Genomic DNA, 25,327 nt, shown 5'->3' on the forward strand with positions numbered 1-25,327 from the left:
ATTTAGGGTGACCTTCCCTCACTCCAGATGCCCAGAGCGTTTAAGCATGCCACCTGGGTATCCCGATGAGGCACCTGCTCATATACTGCAGGAAGACTCCTTTCTGTTGCTGATGTCCCTACTGAGTCCCAACAATGCACTGAACACTGCAGTAAGCCTTACAGAGACAGATGCTCAGGATCTGGTCCCCACCACTGAGCAGCTCGCAGTCTAGTAAAGGAAGCAGGCATATAAACCCGTAACTGTTACAAAGTATAGCACTCCGCTAGAGGCACATACAAAATGCTATGGAAACAAAAAGGGAAGAGCAATTAATTTTGTCTGGAAAACAGGGAGGGAGATCAGGGAATGTATGTAGAAAAGAAATGACATCTGGAGCTGGCCTTAAAGGATGAGCAGAAGAAGTTGACCAAGTGAGCAGAGAAAGATGGCATTCTCAGCAAAGGGAAAAGAGCAGACGCTTAAAGAGGGGAAAATGCATGGTCTACTTGGTGAATGAGAAGTAGTCTGGAATGGATTATGAAAGGTTCACGTGGCCAGAGACAGCTACAAGGGAAGACTGAGGCTGTTTGTACAGGGCCTTCAGTTTCATGATGAGGAATATGGACTGTCTAATAGGCAGCACAGGGTCTTGGGAGGGTTTTTCAGTGAGAGAGTGACAAGAATAGATCTATATTTCAGAGAAATTACTTCGAAAAAAAGAACAGAAGAGGCACTGGCAGTGGAGTTAGGGAAACCGATCAGCATTAAGTCAGGAGTTGATTGCAATAGTTCAGGGAAGAGGTGAGCATGATCTGACAAAAGCAAGAACAGAGGACAAAGAGGAAGAAACACTGCAAGCTCCTTAAAGGGGAGCTCCATTTTTCTAAGCAGCACTTGAGGAGTGTCTTGTCCAGGCAGAGCAGCAGCCCTAGTGGGCTGATTACCCAGGAAGCCCTGGAGAGCTGGCACTGACCCCGGTGGCCTCGTGTGCTCTTCACCACGACTGGGTAGCCCAGGGGCTCAGCTTCATCAATCATTTTTGAAAAGTCTTCATGCCCACCTGCCAAGAAAAGGTGAAAGTCAGTGAAGGTAAGGCTGATGGTCAGGCAGTGGTCACCCCAGCCCTGCCCCTCTGTAGGAATTCTTGTGAGGCCTCGTCTCTCTCTGATTAAGGCCATTCAAACCCAGGTGATTCAACAGACACACATTATGTACCTGCAAGGTAAAAGGTGGGAGCAGAGAGGTAAGGAAACCAACATTTAGCAGGTACCTTCTGTGTGGTAAAGGCTTCACTATCCTTATAACAATCATATAGGTAGATACCTTTTCCTTTACAATGGCTGTGGTAGATGGAACCCCAAGATATCTGCCCGCTGGTGTACGCACCTTGTATAATCCCCTCTTCTAAGTGTGGAAGGGACCAGTGAATACGTTGGGATATCATTCCTGTGATTTTGACTTTTAGTTAACTGAAAGGGAGATGATCCTTGGTAAGCCTGACCTAATCAGATGAGTCTCTAAAAAAAATGGTGAAACATCAGAGAGACTCTTCTGCTGGCCTTGAAGGAGCAAACTGCTATGTTGTGGAGAAGGCCATGTGGCAGGGAGCGGAGCGCAGCCTCTAGTGGAGAATGTCCTCAATTGATGGCTAGCAAGGAAGTCAGAGACTCAGTCCCACAACTACAAGAAACTGAACGTCAACAATCAGGCAGCTTGGAAGAAGACCCCAAACTTCAGGTAAGACCACAACCCCAGCTGACACCATGATTTCAGCCTAAGGAGACCTAAGCAGAGAACCCAGCTATGCTGTGAGACTTCTGACCTACAGGAACTATGAGGTAATCAATGGGTATCATTTGAAGCTGCTCAGTTTTTAGAAGTTGGTTATGAAGCAATAGAAAACCAACACTCAAAGAAACCAAGCCTGGGGATTTGTCTCACCCCAAATTAAGGTATGACTCTGAAGCCTGAACTGGCTCCACCATACTCCTATAAGCCTTAATTTAAAAAAATATGAATAATGATGTGCATGAAAATATTTCTAAATTGTTTTATGAACCGGGTTCCTATATATACTATATCAAACATAATCTTTTCTTGATAACTTAGAATCCATGTCATGAACATTAATGACTGCACGGTAATGCCCCAAGGGACTACATCTGCCCTCTATTCAATGGCACCAAACCAGTGCACTTTCTAGTTTGGGAACCTGGTTTTTTAGTGGTTTGTCACATTCCTTGCTGTCAGATGTCAACTAACATTTCTCACTGCTGTCAGTATAGAGCAGAAAGAAGCCTCTTTTCCTGCTTCTCTTTGCTGTGGGCTTAGACAGGACAATGCAACTTGTGAGATGATTTTTCTAGCACAGGGGAAACTAGGTTCCAGATGAGTCTGGAGGGCTTTCCCATTCATTAAGTAAAAGAGGGAGGTTCAATGCTTGTTGGAGTTTGTGACACATATTTGGGCTGCTTAGAGGTCCTTTTCGTTCACTTCCTAGTTCTCAAAAATGTGCTGGATAGATGTGTTTTGTAGGTACAGTGGGGCACGAGTTTTGTCTCGTTGCTGTAACAAATTACAACTTGGTGGCTCAAACAACACAAATCTATTGTCATACAGTTCTGTAGTCAGAAGTCCAACAAAGTTCTCACTGGGCTAAAAAAAAAATGTTAGCCAAGACCAGGTGTGGTGGCTGATGCCTGGAATCCCAGCACTTTGTCGGGGCCGAGGTGGGCGGACTGCCTGAGCTCAGGAGTTTGAGACCAGCCTGGGCAACACGGTGAAACCCCATCGCTACAAAAAATACAAAAATTAGCTGGGTGTGGTGATGCACGTTTGTGGTCCCAGCTACTCGGAAGGCTAAGGTGAGAGGATCAGTTGAGCCCAGGAGGTCGAGGCTGCAGTGAGCCACAATCATGCCACTGCAGTATACCCTGGGCAACAGAGCAGAACCCTGTCTCAAAAAAAAAAAAAAAAAAAAAAAAGTTAGCCAGGTGCATTCCTTTCTGGTGGCTGTAGAGGAAAATCTATTTCCTTGCATTTCTCAGGTTCTAAAGGCTACCCACATTCCTTGGCTCGTGGCCCTCTTCCATGTCCAAAGCCAGCAACAGCAGGTAGAGTCCTCAATGGCATCACTCTTATCTTCCTTCTTGGTCACATCTCCCTCTGACTCTCTCTTCTGGTTTCCTCTTCCACTTTTAAGGACACATACAACATTGGGCCCTCCTGGATAATTTAGAATAATTTCTGTATCTTAAGGTCATCTGCTTAGCAACCAACTCCATCTGCTGCCTTAATTCCCTTTTGCCATATAACCTAACATAATCACAGGTGCTAGGGATTAGGACATGGGTATCTCAGGGTGGGGGAGTGGCATTATTCTGCCTACCACAGGCAAAGCAAAATACTCCAGAATACTAACAAGACCTGTCTAGTTCACAAGAGTGCTAATGATTTTTAAAAAAGAAAGTGAGGCCGTGAAGGTAATTAGGGGCATCTTCATGAAGAGGATGTTTTGTAAGAAGGAAACTCCCAGCTTCCCGCCATCCTGTTGATAAGCTTATGTTCTCTCTAGCCATCCTTTCTTCCTTTCTTTATGACGCAGTAAGAGAGGTCCTCCTAATCCATCCCTGGCCCACTGTGCTTTAGACTCCCTTTCTCAACTCCCCTGGGGATTTTGCACCCTCTCTACTATATCTTCAACCTCCCAATTCCTGATTTCATGGGCATTTTAAACATGCTCAATTATCTTCCATCTTAAGCAAGTAAGAGTCCCTGTTCTTTGACCCTGCATCATCCCTTAACTTTGTATCCCTACCATTGAGCCACTGAAAGAGTTATAGAAAGCCACTGTTTCCATTTCCTAACTTTCCATTTATTTCCTCATCTCTCTCTCCAGCACTAAACTGAAGCTGCATTCATTAAACTCCCTTTTGCTGAACCCAACACACATATCAATGTTGACAAGTCACATTATGTTACTTGTCCTTTTGGAATCACACAATACTTTTGATTATACCATCCATCTTGGAATACTCTCTCCATTGGGCTTCTGTGATCTCTCTTCTTTCTCTTCTCACCTCTCAAGTTGCCCGCCCTCCCTCCCTCCTTCCTTTTTTTTTTTTTAGACATGGAGTCTCATTCTGTCATCCAGGCTGGCAATGGCATGATCATAGTTCAAAGCAGCTTTGAACTCCTGGGCTCAAGTGATTAGTTTCTTTTATAGATTCCTCTTCCTGTACCTGTTCCCTAAAGCAGGAGTCCCTAACCCTAATACCAGACTGTGGCCTGTTAGGAACCGGGCGGCACATCAGGAGGTGAGCAGCACGTAAGCAGGCATTACCGCCTGAGCTCCACTTCCTGTCAGATCAGCAGCAGCATTAGATTCTCATAGGAGCTCGAACCCTATTATGAACTGCACATGCAGGGGGATCTAGGTTGCGCACTCCTTATGAGAATCTAACTAATGACTGATGATCTGAGGTGGAACAGTTTCGTCCTGAAACCATCGTCCCCCACCGCCCCCCCGCCCCATCTGTGGAAAAATCGTCTTCCATGAAACTGGTCCCTGGTGCCAAAAAGACGGGGGACCACTGCCCGAAAGGATTCCCTCTTTTAAAAAAATGTTGGTGTTAAAATATACATAAAATATACCATTTTAACCATTTTAGGTGAACAGATCAGCCCTCTTTTCTTCCTACATACTCTCCCTGAGTACTCTCATCCATTCCTGGGACCTCACCTCACATAATGAAGGTTTCCAGCTCCACTTCCCTCGTCTGCACTTCTTTCAGAAGCTCCAGGTTCGTTTATCTGCTGCCTACTAAATATTTTTACCTGCATGTACTACAGACACCTCAAACAGATCATGTCCCAAACTGAAATCATCTCTCCCCTATAATCCTTCACCCCCTACCCACAAATCAGCTTCTTTCCTCCCACATTTCTAGTCTTAGCGAATGTTTGCTTTCACATCTGGTGCTCAAATCAGAAACCAGTCACTCTTCATATAAATCAATCATCATGTCCTATTATTTCTACAACCTTCACAATTCCTGAATCTGTTCACACATCTTCATTCCCACTGTTAGTTTAGACCATCGTTGCTCACTTGGATTATTGTAAAAACCTACCACTACTTGTCCTGTCTCTACTTTGCCCCGTCCAATTCCTTCTCCACAGTGTAGCCAAAGTGATCGTCTGAACTATAACTCTTATCAGGCCACCTCCCTGATTAAAGCCCTCCCATAACTTCCTGTTAGTCTCAGGATTAACCCTCATCTCCTTCACATGCTGTATGTAGTGCCCTCTTATCTTCCCAGCCTTATATTTCAGCTATATCTCTCTTAACATTCTACAAACTACTCAGAATACCACCAACGGGTCAGGGTGTCTCTCCCCTCTGGGTCTTTCTATATTCTGCTCTCTTGTTACATTACTCCCCTCCCACCATCTCCCTTCGCTTAGCTAGATAACTTCAGCTTAGCTCTATGTTAGCTCTTTTAGGAAGCCTTCCTCAATGTCTAAACTGCATTGGGGAGCTCTCCTATATACTCCTGCACCGCTCTGCACTTACTCTTATCATGGCACGTTTTACATTGCTCTGAAATTGCCTGTTTACTTGTCCTCTGCCTCTGATGAACTGGGAATGCCTTGAGGGCAGGAGCCTCTTGCTTAATGCTGTAGCCCAGTATCTAGCATGCTGCCTGGCACACAGTGTGTACCAGATATGTATTTAATGAATGACTTACAGAGGGGAAGACGCCAAGGCATTTTCAGATAGAAAGGTCAGGATAAAGATTTCAGATAGGCCAAGATGTTGAATCAACAGACTCACATTCAAAAGCAACAAAGATACTGGAAGGTTTCTAGGGAAAGAAAACAGAGATGCACACGATTTGGGAAGATATTTCAAGCTGACTCACCATAGGAGAAGGTGTCTGGCATGGGGACCCCATGTCCAGCCAGTTCTTGGAACGTCCAGAATTTGTTGATGCAATTTAAGATGCTCTGTGGGCGATTGACCAACCGGCAGCCCAGCTTCTCCAGGTGTCGCAGGACAGTGATGTCACTGTCTGACTGCACTGAGGGTGTGGGTACCCGTACAAGCACCACATCTGGGAAGGTGGTGAGAGCCTTCTGGTTTAGCTGGAGGCCTGCAATTCAAGGACAACAGTGAGTGCTGTGCCTGCTATCATTTAGTCCACCAGACGAAATGGTTCCAACAGACTCTTCAAGACTGAACCTAGTAGGAACAGAGCCTCAAAAATGGCCCCCTTGACATCCTGGTGTACAAGGAAACTCTACAGGCAACTCTATACGCCAAACAGACGGGCAGAGCATGATCATGAGGAAACACAAAGGAATGGCCAGAAAGAAAGCATATCAAGAATAACCTAGGTTAAAAGAATCCACAGGAGATATACAGTCACCTTCCTTCCCATAGGACAAGTATGACTCAAAGTGTAGTGGCTTGGGAGGCTGAAGGCTTAATGAAAAGGAAATAGTTTAGCCTACTTCAGTAATCCCTACTACTCTTTTATATCTGACTGGAATATTATATAGCCCTTTTTTTTTTTAAAGACAGGGTCTTACTCTGTCACCTAGGTTAGAGTGCAGTGGCGTGATCTTGGCTCACTGCGACCTCTGCCTCCCAGGCTCAAGTAATCCTCCCACTTCCGACTCCCCAGTAGCTGGAACTACAGGCATGCACCACCACGCCCAGCTAATTTCTGTGTTTTTTGTAGAGATGGGGTTTCGCCATATTGCCCAGGCTGATCTCACACTCCTGAGCTCAAGCAGTTCACTCGCCTCGGCCTTCTTAAGTGTTGGGATTACTGGTGTGAGCCACTGCGCCCAGCTATGCAACCACTTAAATGATTTTATCAACATAATGCACAAATGTCAATGTTACATGAAAAAACAGGATATAAAATTATAAATAATGCATTATGATCTCAACTATATAAACAGATACAAGTTGGGAACAGCTAGAAGGAAATATACCAACATTTTAACAGTGGGCAATGGAATTACAGGTAATTTCTTCTTTATATTTTATACTTGTCTGTATTTTCCAAAATTTCTCCAAGTACTTATTACCTTTACAACAAAAAACTTTCTGAAAAAATCAGTCTACTAAAAATCAGTTCAATTCAATATCAAACAAAACTAGAATGCATCCAAAGACAACCAATCTACTTTGTAAGACGACGTGATGCTGTACTCCACTGGGTCAAGTAGAAATATTAGCTTGAAGTGAAGACTCAGAGGAACGGGAGCACAGTCTTCAAGTTTCTGAAGGGCTTCAGTGCAGAAGAATTATTTGGCTTGTCTTCTACAACTCCAGGAGACAGAGATATCCGTAAGAGCATTATTTTGTCTGTCTGTTCACTGATATATCCTCAGCACCTAGAATAGTGCCTGCTGCACGGTAGGCACTGGGTGTTTATTGAATTGAATAGATGCTATAGGGAGATAGATTTGGGCTCAACAAAATGGATACTTTTCCACGCCCTTAGGATGTAAGGGCCAAGGCTCATTACTCAAGGATGGTATAAGAGAGCATGCAAGGGTAAGAGGGGTTCACAGCAACTTGCTTGGTCCCTCCTAGTCCTGACATCCTATGGCTGGTATTACTCTAAGTCATTACCTAGGTCTCTATGGTGCACCCAGAATCTGGTGATGGAATGATGCAGACAGGATATGGGATGAGTAGGGCAATGAGAAGCTAGTTCAAGGAATTATACTTGGTCTGCTCTAATTAACCTTGAAGGAATCTCTAAAATGCTCTAAAGAATATATTGTATTATTTTATTTTGTTTTTTAGACACGGGATCTTGCTATCGCTCAGGATGGAGTACAGTGGTGTGATCACAGCTCACCACAACGTCTAACTCCTAGGCTCAAGTGGTCCTCCCACCTCAGCCTTCCAAGTAGTCGGGACTACAAGTGTGCACCACCATGCCTGGCCGATTTTTAAAAGAATTTTGGGGAGATGTAGTCTTGCTATGTTGCCTAGGCTGGTCTCAAACTCCTGGTCTCAAGTGATCCTCCTGCCTTGGCCTCCCAAAGTGCTGCGATTACAGGCATAAGCCACTGTGCCCATGCAAAAAAACCTTTAAAACACAATCTACAGAGACATTTTATAGGCTTTAACCCAAAGCACCTTCTATTTCGTAAGTGATATTATACTGTATAACCACATAATTCTAGGGGGAAAAGGGTGCTAAAGAAGTTACAGTTTCTCCACCAGGTGATGAATAATATCAGTATAAAAGCTCTAGGCACAAAGATGAAAAACAAAACATCCACAAAATTACTACATGGCTCTGAACTGCACACTGTCCCCCATTCTAGGAGATATTTCACTGATTAAAAAGGGGAGGGGTAGGAACAATCATTACAATAAACTGTTTTTTGTACTTCCGCTGATCGTGTGAATCCAAGGAACTGGAACCTAATTCTCAGGGATGATGTATAAAGAGCATCCAAGTTATCTTCACTTTGCCATCAGAAAACAGTATCACTTATAGATGCTTTTACTGTTCTTTGAAAAATTCCTTTGACACTTACAGCCCTTGGGGGAAATAATACGAAAAGTAAAAGTAAACCATGTGTAGTAGCCTCAAAAGTGGTTGGAGAAAAAAGAAAAATATTCAAGTTGCTTAAGATAGTAAATACAGAACACCCAGGACAACATTACACAGTGAGATAATATATGTGAAAATGCTTTGAAAACTATAAAATGCTATACATATGTAAGGCACTGGCATTATTACTACACAGACATTCTACTAAGCAAAGTAGGACAATTTATGGAGATTTTTACCACCTCACAAGAAAAACGGCTTTACAACAGAAACATGACCTAGAGAAACGAGAAGCAGCAAAAACGTCTGGCTTTCAAATCCCAACATGAGACCACAGACAAACAGTTAAACTTCTAAATGGGAAGAAAAGAATTCAATCATTTCCGGAAATACCAACCACAAGTGGACAGAGACAACTCAGTCTCAACGAGCAGATTCACATAGACCTAAGAAGTCTTACCAGGACTTCATCTCTCTTCTCCAAAGGTAAATCTTTGGGCCTGGCTCATTCCAACTGAAGCCTTTAATAAATGAAGAATGGAATGGGTTAAAGTGTAGCCCAAAAGGCTCTACTAAGCAGTTAGACAGGTCTTGTGCATGCTGGCTATCCAGCCCTGTGCAGAGAGGGACGTGACAGGTTTAGGGATGCAGTTGCAAAACTAATCACAATCTTTGCCCATTTACACAGCTCTGACATTCTTTTTTTCTTTTCTTTTTTTTTTTTTTTGAGACGGAGTTTCACTCTTGTCACCCAGGCTGGAGTGCAATGGCGTGTTCTCGGCTCACTGCAACCTCCACCTCTCAGGTTCAAGTGATTCTCCCACCTCAGCCTCCCAAGTAGCTGGGATTACAGGCGCCTGCAACCACGCCTGACTAATTTTTTTGTATTTTTAGTAGAGACAGGGTTTCATCATGTGGGCCAGGCTGGTCTCTTGACCTCAGGTGATCCACCCGCCTCGGCCTCCCAAAGTGCTGGGATTACAGGCATGAGCCACCGTGCCCGGCGCTAGCTCTGACATTCTTGCCATGGGCAACTTCACGTGCCCCCTGCTCTTTCCCATTGCCACTGCCATCACATTTCTAGTAGTAGTAGACAAGAAGCAGCTGCTCATAGTGGCTTCAGTGGGAGCAACAGTTATACACAGCCATGGCCAAGGACAATTTGGATTTAAGGCTGGCCCTCAGCAAACCTGTCTGTAAATTTTGAGACCTTTAACCACTTAAGTAATCTCCGCTCCCTCTCACCATTAACATCTCCTCTCAGGAAAGGACCTAACAAACTTAATACAGGATGGAGCTTAATGTATCACCTTTCCCAGGATCATTAACATTTCCACTGCAGTCTACGGACCTCAAGTCAAGGGAACGAAGAGCTGATGCAGGATATCAGGAAGGACAGGGCTCTGCTTGGTTGCCAGTCAACAGAAGGAAAGCCCTCAACAATCAGAGGCTCATGCCCTCCAAGAAGAGATTTCATGTGATTGAGTACCCTAGTGCTCTTGGGTATCACCTTAACTTGGGGAGAGCGAGAGGCAGCTGAGTTGTTTCTGGAATATTTTGGGGTCTCCTAGACTGATAGGTTGGGCTTGAGATTTATTATGTTTGGCCTTAAACCACTTAAAAAAAAAACTAAAACAACCACTCTATCCCCAAATAGGTCAATAAAATATTAGTGGAAAAAAGATCAAACCTCAAACAAGTTAGGACAGTGACCAATTGCCAACCCAGTTAAAACCAACTTTTTGAAACCAAAACAATATTTTCTCTATATTCTAAAAAAGAATAATCTACTTTTGTGGGTAACTGTGTTCTGATTTCCTTTTGAATTCTCTATTTATATTTGAAAATATTTTAATGTATTAAAAACAAGATAGAAAACCAGGATAACTTTTCCCAAAGAACAGAGTCTGTTTTTTCTAATCCATATATTGGGTTAGGCTGGGCACAGTGGCTCTCGCCTGTAATCCCAGCACTTTGGGAGGCCAAGGCAGGTGGATCACCTGTGGTCAGGAGATTAAGACCAGTCTGGCCAACATGGTGAAACCCTGTCTCTACTAAAAATACAAAAATTAGCTGGGTGTGGTGGTGTGCACACCTGTAATCCCAGCTACTTGGGAGGCTGAGGCAGGAGAATCACTTGAACCCAGGAGGCAGAGGCTGCAGTGGGCCGAGATCATGTCATTGCACTCCAGCCTGGGCAACAAGAGCAAAACTCCGTCTCAAAAAAAAAAAACTTCATAACTAGACTTACGCATTTGTATGTGCAATAGCGAAGAAATGCACTTTATGATAAAGAGAAATAGCTTCAGAAATAAATCTTTATTGGAAAGCAGAGTTCTAAAACTTAACCATTCTCAATCATCAAACCAATAGAGGGAAGCAGAGGCATGGATAATAAAAGGTGTTGTAGTTCAGATTTGAATTCAGACAAGATTTTTACTGAGCCTCTATTGTGTTTTAGGTAATTTGCTAAGAACTTTCACACATTATCTCGTTTAAAGGTGTCTTATAATACAGATCCTTGGATAGATTTGATTATAAATGTCTTCGCATTTACACAAAGCCGATACATAATGAGTCACCCTCCAACCTGTGCACGCATGTCACTCACATATGTGTGCACACATGTGCATCCTTGGATTCACTAAAGAAAGCTTCAACACTAAACGGATGTCTGGTATGCCAGAAAAAACCTTCATGTACAAAACAAGCAGAAAAATTAAGAAAACGGCAGGATACTAAAGCATGACAGCAAACAAGGACCTCACTTATGGTAGCTTTTAGAACCATTATATTTGAGCAGGATCATGTAACAGTGGCTGGCAGTGAAACTCTGAAAGTTACCAGAAAAGAATCAACTATATAAATAACGTGAATAGGCCAGGCGCAGTGGCTCACGCCTGTAATCCCAGCACTTTGGAAGGCCGAGGCAGGCAAATCACCTAAGATCAGGAGATTGAGACCAGCCTGGCCAAAATGGTAAAACCCTGTCTCTACTTAAAATACAAAAATTAGCTGGGCGTGGTGGCAGGCGCCTGTAATCCCAGCTACTTGGGAGGCTGAGGCAAGAGAATTGCTTGAACCCAGGAGGCAGAGGTTGCAGTGAGCCAAGATCGCACCATTGCACTCCAGCCTGGGGGACAAGAGTGAGACTTTGTCTCAAAAATAAATAAATAACTAAAAGTGGATAACCCACTTAGCACTTCAGATTATCTTGTGTTATGAGGAAGATGTGTCACCCAAACATGACTTGGCACACCTCCATCAGTTTCCACCTTTCCCCTTATTTCTTCCTACCCCACCCACAGCATTTTCTCGTAAAATAGTTATTTTTATTCTTAACAAGTAGATGCCACACCCCTCCTCCTTCCCTTTTAAAGTTCTCTGTGACAATGCCCAAAGACTCACTAAAACCCACAGACATTTATGTGGCCGTTTTCTCTTTCCACCAACTGTGATTTTGAGGTGATTTAATTCAATTCAACATTTATTGAACTGGTGTGACTCAGACACACTACTAAGCAGGAATACAAAGTTGAACTAGACGGTCTCTGCCTACCAGGAGATTATAGTCTCCTTACAGAGAAAGATAGAGACACAACTTATTCATTTTTTTCACTCATGAAACACATTGATTGTTTCACGTATTCATTCAGTGAATATTTATTTAGCACCTACTTTGGGCCAAGCCTAGTGTTAGTTTGGTTTCTGTAGAAGCTCACTCAGACAAGGATTTAAGTGCAAGTAGTCTATTTGGATAGTAATTTCAGGAAATGTTGGGAGGGGCGTAGAGAAGGGAATGAGGCAAACAAAACATACTTTATCAAGGGAGTTACCACCTCTCAGCAACCAGAGCTGAATCCTGCTGAGGAACTCTAGGAAATGGCTTAGTACATGCACTTCAGTTATTCCACCTGAGAGGCCAGGGAGTTGACAATTTCAAGTTTTTGTTTTGAGACAGGGTCTTGCTCTGTCACCCAGGCTGGGGTGCAATGGTGCGATCTCGGCTCACTGCAACCCCTGCCTCCCGGGCTCAAGTGATTCTCCTGCCTCAGCTTCCTGAGTAGCTGGGACTACAGGCACGAGCCACCATGCCTGGCTAATTTTTGTATTTTTTGTAGAGACAGGTTTTCACCATATTGCCCAGGCTGGTGTCGAACTTCTGAGCTCAGGTGATCTGTCTGCCTCAGCCTCCCAAGTGCTGGGATTTCATAAACTCATAATGTCTACCTCTCAGGGTATGAGCCACTATGCCCAGCCGATTTCAAGTGTTTATACATCAACTCAGTTTTTGGTTAAGGCTGCTCCAAGGGCATGGTGTTAATTTCCTGACCCTTCCGGCTTGCCATACATGTGTGGGCAACATGGGATCCTGTACCAGACAAAGCCCTCTAACAGGTGCAGGTGCTGGTAGTCAGAAGCCGGGCCCTGGTGCAATCAAATGGTAAAAGCCAAAGGGACTGACAGGGAAGCAACAAGCACTGTCTTCTTAAGGGCGGGGCATGGGAGTTGAGAGGTGTGAGTAAAACAAACAATATCTCTGGAATTTAAGAAGACAGACAACACACAGTTGTTATTAATGCTGTTAATGTTCTGTGTAGAGCACCTGGGTCTTGTTGAGCAGGGGGAGGGAGAGGAGACTGATTATAACACAATGTGCTAAGTGCTCCAACAGACCTACATCAGGGTCCAGGGAGAGCAAAGGAGGAGGGAGCAGTTAGGACGATTATCTCTGCCTGGGGAGAGAGAACAATCAAGGGAAGTTTCAGAAAGGAAATGTTGACACCTCGTGCCTCTAAGCTCTGAAGAAATGTGGAAAACTAACAAATTCATAATCTCTACCTCTCAAACAAATAAATAGTAAGACATTGCATCTTATAGGCACTGAGTTCAAGAATGTCTTAAGGCTAAAGTAACTCCTTGGAAAGGCCCTTCAAGAAGTTGAAACAACATGAGATGAAAGGGAATTTGGCAAAGTGGATACAGTATTGGCCTTCAAGTCAGAGACCTGATTTATTTAGCTGCTCTCATTTAGCTTGGCAAGACACAAAAATCTCTTTGGGTCTGTCTCCTCTTCTATAAAATGGAAGGGCCCCAGAACCTGGCAAACCTTCCTCCCTCGTCATCTCACAACATGATCTTTCTTCAGCTATGAAGACAAAGCTCAGCAAGTCCTTCTCCTCTGTTCTTATCAGTCACTCAAGTCTCAGTCTCTGAGGCCACATCATTTCCCTGGACTCTATACCCCATATGGCTCTGACACTGCCTTTTCTCATTCCACCCTCCACCTCTTCCCATCTCCACTCTGCCCTCTGAAACTCAATGGACAGAAAATTCCCTTATCCTCAACCTTTTCCGTGTGCCTTCCCTTCACTTTCTTTTTATGAGTCCAGCTGCACCCTGTCTCTCGCCAATGACACCGCTTCCCCAACAGCCCTCTAAGTTGTGGCTGTTTTCTCCCCTCTCGCCACAGATTACTGGGCCTAGATATCCTCCTGGCTCCTGATTGCAATTAGAAGACCATTCTGCCTTCTCTCCTCCCTAAAATACCCAGCCCGAATCTCATCAGGCCACACATCACCCCTTCTTGTGCAAGTCGTCTACAGAGCCCAGGTCACTCCCTCTGTTCTTGAAGCTTCAGCTCCTTACTCTCACTGTCAGAAATATTGGTGATTTCCATGTCCCTATGAAGAATCTTTCAAGGCCAAGGACTCTCAGTGTCTTGACCTCCTTTTCTCCAAGGATCTTCTCCACCATCCCACCTCAGCTACCACTCCCGATTACATTCTAGACTTTGTGCAAGCATCCTTATTCTAATCTCCAACCACTCCTCCTATCTTTCCAGCTTGCTTCTTCTAGTACTATACCTTGACCCAGCTATGCATCCTCACAAGAAGCTACCATCCACGGGTACCACCATCTTTTCACTGTCCCTCCATTCATATCCTCAACTTCCCTTCTTATCCTATTCAAACTCCATAATCAAGCACCATGATCACTTCCTGCATATACCCTCAAATCCTTGCACCCACTTATTGTTTAGGTAAACCACAACTCTGGCCAGACCTATCCAACCCTTTACTTCATGTCCCTCCTTTGTAATGAAACATACCTAGAGAAAATACACAAACCTGCTGACTTGTCTCAAGGGCACCCTTAATGTCTGGCAATCATTATATGTCCCTAGTCCCTTCACTCAACCTCAACACTATTTCACACTTTCTCTTCTTATCTTATACTTTTATTACTTTGTCCCATCTTCTCATTCTTCCTATCTCAATGTGAAAAACTGAAGCAATCAGAAAAGACCTTCTCTGTAAGTTCCCACTATCACATCTACCCAACCACCTGCACCTGTGACATATAGATTACCTTCTCTGCTCTTATAACGGCTGAACTGTCCTTACTCTTAGCTTAGACCAATCCCGCCAAATACGCAGTAGATCCCAGCCCTTCTCAGCCACTTAAAGCACTGCTCCTGCCATCTGCCTGTCTCTCCTACATCACCAATTTCTCCTGCTGTATTAGATCATTCACAACAGCATACAAACGTACCGTTATTTATCCCCTCTTTATGAAAAGCCTCTCAGCTGGGCACGGTGGCTCACGCCTGTAATCCCAGCACTTTGGGAGGCTGAGGCAGGCAAATCACTTGAGTTCAGAAGTTCGAGACCAGCCTGGCTAGCATGGTAAAACCCCATCTCTACTAGAAATATAGAAAATAGCCGAGTGTGGTGGCATGTGCCTGTAGTCCCAGCTACTCAAGAGGCTGAGGCAGGAGAATCACTTGAACCCAGGAGGCAGAGGTTGCAGTGAGCCAAGATCGCACCACTGCATTCCAACCTGGATGACTGAGCGATACTCCGTCTCAAAAAAAAAAAAAGGAAAAGAAAATCCTCTCAATCCTGTCTCCCTTTGGGCTATCATCCTGTTTTTCACCTTCCCTTTACAACAAAACTCTTAGACTGTTTATATTCACTCTTTTCTACCACTTACCTGAAACTGCTCTTATTGGGGTTGCTAATGCTACACGCACATTGCTAAATCAATTATCATTCCTCATCCGACTTCATCTACCAGCAACATTTTTTTTCTTTGAGATGGAGTCTCGCTCTGTCACCCAGGCTTGAGTGCAGTGGCACGATCTCTGCTCACTGCAACCTCTGCCTCCCAGGTTCTAGCGATTCTCCCACCTCAGCCTCCAGAGTGGCTGGGATTACGGGCGCGCACCACCACACCCAGCTAAATTTTTTTATTTTTAGTAGAGACGGGGTTTCACCATGTTGGCCAGGCTGGTCTCGAACTCCTGACCTCAAGTGATTCACCCATCTCGGCCTCCCAAAGTGCTGGGATTACAGGCAAGAGTCACTGTGCCCAACCTACCAGCAACATTTGACATGATCTGATCACATCTTCCTTCTTGAACGACTTTCTCCACTTAGCTTACAAGACATCCACTCTCCTGGGTTTCATTTTTCTTTTACTCAGGATTCTTTGCTAGTTTCTCCTACTCACTCTGCCCACTAAGCACTGGAGCTCAATCTCTGAACCCTTCTCTATCTATAGTTACTCTCTTGATAGGTGTGTAAAGGTGCTCCTACGTTGATATCTCCAGGCTAAGCTTTTCTCCTGAATCCCAATCCTTCCATAAATGGTTACCTGACATATCCCCTTGGATGTTTAATGTGCAACTCACACTGAGTTCCGATATTCATCACCTGCCCAAACTTATACCTGTCTTCCTTTCCATATCAGCAAATAACATATTTTATTCTTCCAGCTGCTCAGGCCAAACACTTTGGAGTCCTCCTTGACTAGTCTTTCCTGAACACCCAATACCTGATCCCGTAGTCAAATCCTGACCACTTTGTCTTCAAAATATGCCCAAACCCAGTCACTTTTCACCGTCTCCCTTGAAATCACGCTAGCCCAACAATCTCTTCTCACCTGAATTGTAGCAATAACCTCCCAAGCAACCTCCCTACTTCTGCCCCTGGTCCCTCTAGTCTGCTCTCAACATGGTAGCCAGAATGACTCCGTGACCCATTAGGCAGATCATATCATTTCTCTGGTCAAAAGCTTTCAGTGGAGGCCAGACACGGTGGCTCACGCCTGTAATCCCAGCACTTTGGGAGGCCAAGGTGGATGGATCACGAGGTCAGTTCAAGACTAGCCTGGCCAAGATGGTGAAATCCCATCTCTACTAAAAATACAAAAATTAGCTGGTATGGTGGCATGTGCCTGTAATCCCAGCTACTTGGGAGGCTGAGGCAGAGAACTACTTGAACCCGGGAGGCAGAAGTTGCAGTGAGCTGAGAACGTGCCACTGCACTCCAACCTGGGCGACAGAGCAAGATTCTATCTCCAAAAAAAAAGCTTTCAGTGGGCCAGGCACAGTGGCTCATGCCTGTAATCCCAGCAGTTTGGGAGGCCGAGATAGGTGAATGACTTGAGGCCAGCAGTTCAAGACCAGCCTGAACAACATGGCAAAACCCTGTCTTTACCAAAAATACAAAAATTAGCTGGGTGTAGTGGTGTGTGCTTGTAATCCAAGCTACTAGGGAGGCTGAGGCAGGAGAATCACTTGAACTCAGGAGGCAGAGGTTGCAGTGAGCTGAGATCACACCACCGTACTCCAGCCTGGACAACAGGCAAGATTCCATCTCAAAAAAAAAAAAAAAAAATCCTTTAGTGGATTCCCAGCTCATCCAGAGTAAAAGCAAAAGTCCCTCAGTGACCCACCAGGCCCTGTGTATCTGCTTCCTCCCCCACTCCCCTCTCTGACCTCCTCTCCCAATACTTATCCCTTGGCTCACTCTGCTGTGCCACGCTGGCCCCCTTGCTACTCCCTGTTGCCTAAACTACTCTACTTCCAGATATCTAAACGGCTTGTGTCCTTACTTCCTTCAGATCTTTACATGGATACCATCTGGGTGAGGACCACCCCGGCCACCCTATCTAAAATTGCAATCCCCTCTCTTACCTCCAGAAACGTTCTCTTTTCTTTTTTCTCTTGCTTAGCTCTTTTCACCAATATACTATACTTTTTATTACCTTGTTTACATTCTATTTTCCCCATCTAGAATGTAATCTACTTGAGAGGCACAGATTTCTGCCTACTTTATTCTGGTGCCTAGAAACAGTACCTTATACACAGTAGGCCATCAATAGATATCTGTTGACAGGATTAAAAAAATGAAAAGAAATCATAATAATGAGCGTGAAGCCTGCCTCTGTTCCCACTCTCCATTTTATCTCTACTGCCTAGCACAATGCCTGGCACAGAGTGGGCACTCAATAAATATTTATTAAATGAAATAAATGAATGTATAGGATTGTTGCAAAGATTAAGACATAAAAAGTATACTAAAGTATTAACAACAGAGTTACAGGAATGAAGAATCAGTATTCCTGTTAGTTCCTCAACACAAAGTAATCGAAATTTATCACTTTCTCATGGTGGAATCTGGAGTCACATTTTTTTTTTTTTTTGAAACAGGGTCTCGCTCTATTGCCCAGGCTGGAGAGCAGTGGCACTATCACAGGATCCTCCTGCCTCAGCCTCCTAAGTAGCTGGGACTACAGGTGCATTCCACCATGACTGGCTATTTTTTATTTTTTGAGATGGAGTCTCACTGTGTCACCCAGGCTGGAGGGCAGTGCCTCAATCTCGGCTCACTGCAACCTCTGCCTCCCAGGTTCAAGTGATTCTCCTGCCTCAGCCTCCCGAGTAGCTGAGATTACAGGTGCATTCCACCATGCCTGGCTAATATTTATTTATTTGTTTGAGATGGAGTCTCACTGTGTCGCCCAGGGTAGAGGGCAGTGGCACAATCTCAGCTCACTGCAACCTCCGCCTCCCAGGTTCAAGTGATTCTCCTGCCTCAGCCGCCCGAGTAGCTGCATTTACAGGCGCATGCCGCCAAGCCTGGGTAATTTTTTTTTTTTTTTTTTTTTTAGTAGAGACGGGGTAAAACCCCGTCTTGAACTCCTGACCTCAAGTGATCCACCTGCCTCAGCCTCCCAAAGTGCTGGGATTACAAGCGCCTGCCACTGCACCCCTCCTAATTTTTCATTTTTATAGAGACAGGGTCTCTATAAAAAATTTTTCAGAACATGTTGTAGGTTTGTGTTAAAACAATATAAACCCAATTATAACTAAAAAACAATTATAATCCAAATTATAATTGTTTCTCGGGACAATGGGTAAAGTGGCCAGGGAAGTGGCTGGAGTGAGGTGAGGCTAGCACTGACATATGCAGATGCAGTGTCCTCCCTGCTAGTGAGGGGAGTGGCAAGGAGGTGAGGTGTGGATGGGTGGAGATGACACAAACATCTCTGAGTGATGGCTGTACTCCCTTCCACCAAGCAGGCCCAACAAATTTGGTGGAAGTGCTCTGGTAGCGGCAACAGGTGGTTCAGAAATCTAGGAGTAGGGGCCAGGCTCGGTGGCTCACGCCTGTAATCCCAGCACTTTCGGAGGCTGAGGTGGGCAGATCACCTGAGGTCAGGAGTTTGAGACCAGCCTGGCCAACATGGTGAAACCCCATCTCTACTAAAAATACAAAACATTAGCCCGGTATGGTAGCACATGCCTATAGTCCCAGAAACTCAGGAGGCTGAGGCAGGAGAACTGCACGAACCCGGGAGGCAGAGGTTGCAGTGAGCCGAGATCGCACCACTGCACTCCAGCCTGGACGACACAGTGAGACTCCATCTCAAAAAAAAAAAAGAAAGGAAAGGAAATCTAGGAGTAGGGCTTTGAGATCCATGAAGGATCTCATCCGCTGGTTCTAAAACTCTTCCTAACATAGTTCATGCGGTATCCATAAAAACTCCTGTTAGAAACGTAAACTAAACATCCATCCCACTCTCAGCCCTTGTGGTCAGCCTACAGATATAAATGTGGACCCAAGGGGTAAAGCAGATCCATGCAGCACTCACGTCTATTTGGAATATATGGTAGGTGCTTGTACTCATTCCCTGACCTTTCTTTCCACGAGTGTTGTACAGTGGTATCATTTGGATTATAAGATGTCAGGCACAAGACTTAAGCAGGAACTGAAGTTAAAGATCAAGTTTTCTGCACAAAAGTTAGCATGGTACTCTTTCCTGCCAGTGTCTTCTTGCACAGTGATGGGAGTCCACCCTTTCTCTGTGAGCCTTCTGTTGCCTTTTAGTGGTCTGAGGTAAGACCATTTCCTTATACAAATGTAGTCAGAATCTACCCCTTCCCAACCCTTTTAAATCTGACTCACCTGATTACTACAAAGAACCAAGTAAAAGGATCCAAGAACACTTTGATTTAAAGAATCTGACCTAGAATTTGCCATTTAGCTACCAACGTTTTAGCTCTAAATGTAAGGGAAGGAATGCTGAATCATCCTGCTCCTAAGAGACAAACAGTAACACAACCTCATTTCCAGGTCAGACTCATTTTATATGTCTTGATGGGTATCTGTCCCTGAGTTTGTGACTATACTTGTTTCTTGAGCCAATTAATCATACAGACCTGTGGGTGGGCAAAGAACTTAATTCTTCCTAGTGAATCTGTCCTCATTTACACATCCCGTCATGATCTCCCCGACACAGAAGCTCCTTAGCTCATTGCAGTAAAAGTCTCACATACTTCAAATTAGCTTTTAAGACATTTCATTCAGTCATCCCAACAAACATTAACTGAAGGCCTACTATGTACCAGTTTTGAAGCACACATTTGAGGAATCCTGGTTCTTCAGAGGGAGGGGGGATAGAAACTGTATAAATAGACAAATTATAGCAAAATATGATGAGTGCTATTTTAAAAGGTATGGACAAAGCTATTTGGCAGCAGATGGAAGAGAGGGACTACTTGGGGACAGAGAAAGGAGCTCAAGCAAGCCTTTTTAGAGATAAGTGACTTGTGCTGGATTTGAAGGATGAAAAAAGGTGAAGCACGTGGGAGGGAACAGTGGGCATCTGATGCAGAGGGAATTTTAGTGCAAGGTATGGAGTCACAGAGAGGCATGGTGAAATCAGTGTAGACTGATGCAAGGGATAAAGTGGAAGAGAGGAGACAAAGTGTTTAGACCAGAATTACTGAGTATTGGTCCTAACTCTCAGCCAGTGCTATATTCCCATATATCCTTATTCGCATTTAGAAGAGCTAATAGGTAAAAAGAAGCTAAACCTATGCCCAGCACAGAATAAACACTATATATATAGATAGATATAGATATACATATATATGTCTATGTCCATTATTATTATGTGCATTCTGGTGTCACATTCATCACTTTATCCCTAGGGTTGAGAATATTTAGTACGTATTTGTGAAATGAATGAAGAACTTGCAGTTTCTAAAAAGGAAACGGAGATGGGTATGATTTTCATATAATGCTACACCCAGCAAAAAGTGAAGGGAGGCTGTTTTCTACAGGATTGCTTCAGTCACTAAAAGATCATTTTCCTCTCCCCACTGTCTCCCCACTCAGATTACTAGATTAAAAATAATAATCATGAAAACTTGTAATCTCTTGTCTGAATCTTATTTCCAGATATAACCTGAAACTCTAAGCCCTGGATTTGGGCTCCCACTAGCCTCCAAGGAGAAAAGCTCAGGAATGAATTTAAGCAATTGGCTGAGGCACTGCCCATATCTGCCCCAATCAACTCCATCATCATATTCCTACACTAACATAAAGAAGCAATGGAAAGGAGTGAAGGCACAAAGGCTTTGTAAAGGTGATACCTGAATTTCCTAAATTATAAAATTACGGTGCAAAGTCACTATCTAGCCTCAACATAACTCAATTCAGTTCAATTCCACATCTACCGAGAAAGGTACTATAGGCTACAGACATCCTAAAGGAAGCTTATTCTATATCACTGGGCTAGAAATTAGAAGACCAGGTTTTTTAACTTTAGGTTTGCTGTTAACTAGCTGGATGGCATTGAGGAAGTCACTTCACCTTTTAGAGACTCAGGTTCTTCTTTGTAAAATGAAGGAATTAGAATGGATGATCTGAAAATCCTTCCCAGCTCTTACATTCTATAGTTCTCAAATGGTAAAGAATATCAGTATCATCATAACTACATATTTCTGTATTTCAAAGCAAGTTGAATTCTGGAATTTATTTTTTTTCGAGAAATACTCTGGCTCAGCAAATTACCAAGGGTTTTCTATAGTTTGACTACAGAAGAAACTGGGAACCAGAGATCATATCCTGATTCATTAAAAAAAAAATGTATTGAGAGCCTACTATGTGCAAGGCACTATTCTAGCCACTATTATAGCACTGAACAAAGCCAACAAGGTCATTCTCATGGGACTCACTTGTGCTTTAATCTGCTTCCATAACAAATCTTTGGACAGCTTTGGACAGCAGAATTGGTGATCTAATCGTTTTGTTCTACGTTTTGTGATTTGTGTGGGCTACCTCGGAATTAACAGAAATTAAAACTGCATCAAAAAATACCTGTCTTCAATTTCTCCACTGATCAGGCAAAGAGCTGTGTAGATTTTCCTGTAGTTAAAAAGAACGGGCCGGGTGCAGTGGCTCACGCCTGTAATCCCAGCACTTCAGGAGGTCGAGGCAGGTGGATCACCTCAGGTCAGGAGTTTGAGACCAGCCTGACCAACATGGTGAAACTCTGTCTCTACTAAAAAAAAAAAAAAAAAAAAAAAAAAATTAGCCAGGCGTGGTGGCACATACCTGTAATCCCAGCTACTCAGGAGGCTGAGACAGGAGAATTGCTTGAACCCAGGAGGTGGAGGCTACATGAGCCAAGATGGTGCCATTACATTCCAGACTGGGCAACAAGACCCAAAACTCTGTCTCAAAAACAAACAAAACAAAACAAAAAACAAAAAAAACGAACTCCTGGTTTGTGAATAGATTAAGGTATTTTCAAACATGAATTCTATTAACATTTAAGACACTAAACAAAAGGGTTTGAGTGTTTCCTGTGGCACTAGCATTTAATTTTATCTTTTTCTAGGACTGATTCTTTAAAATGAGGTTTTAGATACAGAGCATTTTCTTGCTCTTACAGAATTTGTGACGGTTCTACAACCTAAATGTGATGTGGAATTTGGCTACTGTATCTCAAAAAAGAGACATCTTTACAAATTGTAAAATAAAGAAGCAAAAAGTTCATCCTGGGTAGAAAGATGTACATGTTAACTACTTAATCTAGGTCGGTGAAACACAACAGATTATACAATTTAAATATGATACTGAAACACATAAAATGAGAGGAATCTTAACCCCCAGTTTCTATAAATAAGAATCCTGAGATTCAAAGACAAAAGTGGCTTGCCCAAAGCAAAGCCAAGATACTTGTTAACTGTAAAGCTGTAATAGGAATCCACATCTGCAGATTCCCTGTTCAGAAATCTAGTTCTACATTAACTGTGACAGTTTTAATTAATCAAGGATAGAGAGAGGGTACCGGTTGCATCTGATAGACATCGTTGTAGATTAAATGTAAGGTACCTAATGTTTGTGGTATATTTCTCCAACAGGATATACAGTCTGATATTAAGTATGAGGGACTTCGATAAACTTAGGGATGAAAAATCTATAACAGATATATTCCACTCAGAAACAGGTCATATTCAAAATCTCACTTGTAAGTAGTCTTTCCGAATTTGAAATTCCTTCCCCTGCCAAAGCAAAGTAACAAATTAAGGGCTTATTTAACCATTAATAATTGTTGAAATAATGCAAACAGTATCCCAAGATGCACCCTGAACTGGGCACAAATCCTTTTGAGTCCTGGACTCCCTGAAATGGTTGGATGCCTCCAGTGGAGCCCCAGAGACACTCAAACAGCAAGCCAGAGGGAGTTTTCTGCGTCAGGGATTCCTAAATCAGAGAGGCCTGTATTAAGGATATACGAAAAAATAATTAACCTTTTGAGGTCAAACCCACAGATGGCAACCATGTCTTACCCACAAAAGTCTCCTGAACACAGCAGTGGAGTGATCAGTGAGGCCAGAACTGTCTGAACCTGAAATCCCGGCTCTTCTGGAATCAGAATTCAACGCTGCTAGGGAGAAGGATGAGTTAAACCCATCAAAGGTCTGCACTCCCACTTTACACTCGAGAAGTCACTCCAATCTTTCTCAGATTTCCCCCATATGTGGCTTTCTAGTTTGGAAATAATATTCTACGTGGTGCACATTACTGATGCTCACACACTCCTAAAAAACTTTTTTAAAACAGTCATCTTAATAGTAATTTTGTAAATCTGGTGTGGATTTCTAGAAACCTCAGAGTCTAAACTGTCAAGGTATTGATGCGAGCAGGATTTGCAAATTTGGGGTTTAACAGCCTGATTTTCCTCGGACACCCGGGCGGCTTCAGGTGAATTTGGGTTTCTCACAAAATGAAATCCCCTAAGTAAATTAAATCGCGTTCTCGAATCTTGGCCTCGGGGCAGGTGGTGGTGGTTAAAGAAGCTATGAAGGTTAGCGGCTTTCTCCAACCCCAAGAGGTCTCGCAGCGGGAGTGCGGCTGGTGTGCGGGCCCGAAGGAGACTCTGCTGCGGGAGGCCCGGCGAGCGTGCCCACCCGGCCGACTGTCGTGGACCCCGGCGCGCCTCCCTGCCCTCCCGGGGCCCGCCTCGCTCACCGAGGTGGCCGCCGACGATGGTGACGGCGATCTGGTCCATGAGCACCGCCCGGAAGCGCACGTCCTGCTCGGAGCAGCGCTGCCGGAGGGCGCGCAGGATCTGCACCTGCGGGTAGTCCTCGCGGATGCGCCGGTCCGTCAGGAACCAGAGCTGGGAGCACATGGCGGCCAGGGCGGTGCGCCCCGCGCGGCGCGGACCCCTCGGCGCCCCGGGCCGCTCGCTCAGCAGGGCGAGCGGAGGGGCGGCCGGCGTCCGGGGCGAGCGCGCCGCGGCTCCGCTCCCGCGGGTGCGCCAGGCGCCTCTGCAGCCCTGACCCAGCGAATCCGCCCGGCCACTCAGCGCCGCCGCCGGCCCCGCCAGCCAATCAGCGCGCGGCGGCGGGCGCTGGCGGCTGCAGAGGCGGCCCTGGCGGGCGGTGCCGCGGAAGGACGGCGGGTCGGGGGCCTGCGGCGGCGGAGGAAAGGACCCGGGCTTCCGGGGTTCCGGGGAGCGAGCCGCCGGCGGGCGCAGGCGAGGCGGAGGACGGCAGCCCCGGCAGGCCCCGGACCCCCCGGTGGGCGTGGCGCTGCGGGCTGGGGTGGGACAGCCGGAGCGGGAGGGGCCGGGGCGGCGGCCCGGTGCGGCTCGGAGGGTTTCCGAGCTGACTGGCCAGCGATGCGCAGTGGGCAGCGGATGCGTCTCCAAGGCGATCCCGAGCCCTCGGGGGCTGGGACACGGGCGGACGCTTGCTGAGCCCCGGACAGGGAGGGCCTCGGGGACGTCCCAAAGGAGATTCCGGGGCATGGCGAAGGTCACACGGCTAGGTCCCCAGTTGGACCCTAAAGCATTGGAAGGAGAGGGATTTCTCTGCCGAAATCCTAGCCCGAAGCCCCACGGGGGTGGAGGAGGATGTAGGAGAGGGGGAAGTTGAGTCTTACCCACCTCCTATTCAGATAATTTGAAAGTGCATTTCCTGGGGTCTCAGATTTTCTTACACTGGACACCTCCTAGGTTGCAGCAGGTCTGAGCCTTCACAGCCTCGAGGTCATAAAAAATTAACCTAGTATCCTTTGCAGTTAGAAGGACTTCTGGCTGGTCTCCCTTCACCACTCCCGCTCTCCCCAGGCCATACAACTGAGTCATCTTTAAACACTGTC

The 25,327-nt window shown here is 44.9% G+C and overlaps 2 protein-coding genes across 2 annotated transcripts in view; one reads left to right on the forward strand and one right to left on the reverse strand.

The window, feature by feature from the left end:
• RIMKLA (ribosomal modification protein rimK like family member A) overlaps positions 1 to 24,511 on the reverse strand; it is a 39,819-nt gene extending 15,308 nt beyond the window's left edge. Inside the window, exons 1-3 of the mRNA XM_055255485.2 lie at positions 24,191 to 24,511; positions 5,907 to 6,137; positions 956 to 1,042 (exon numbers count right to left, since the gene is read on the reverse strand). Coding sequence (XP_055111460.1) covers positions 956 to 1,042; positions 5,907 to 6,137; positions 24,191 to 24,353 — 481 coding nt within the window. The 5' untranslated portion in view covers positions 24,354 to 24,511. The remainder of the gene's footprint in view (positions 1 to 955; positions 1,043 to 5,906; positions 6,138 to 24,190) is intronic.
• A 123-nt stretch (positions 24,512 to 24,634) lies between these two features.
• FOXJ3 (forkhead box J3) overlaps positions 24,635 to 25,327 on the forward strand; it is a 203,745-nt gene continuing 203,052 nt past the window's right edge. Inside the window, exon 1 of the mRNA XM_055255474.2 lies at positions 24,635 to 24,744. The gene's annotated coding sequence lies outside the window, so the exon portion shown is untranslated. The remainder of the gene's footprint in view (positions 24,745 to 25,327) is intronic.

The sequence above is a fragment of the Symphalangus syndactylus genome, chromosome 12 (genome assembly GCF_028878055.3).
Source record: "Symphalangus syndactylus isolate Jambi chromosome 12, NHGRI_mSymSyn1-v2.1_pri, whole genome shotgun sequence".
In the NCBI taxonomy this organism is placed as follows: Eukaryota; Metazoa; Chordata; class Mammalia; order Primates; family Hylobatidae; genus Symphalangus; species Symphalangus syndactylus.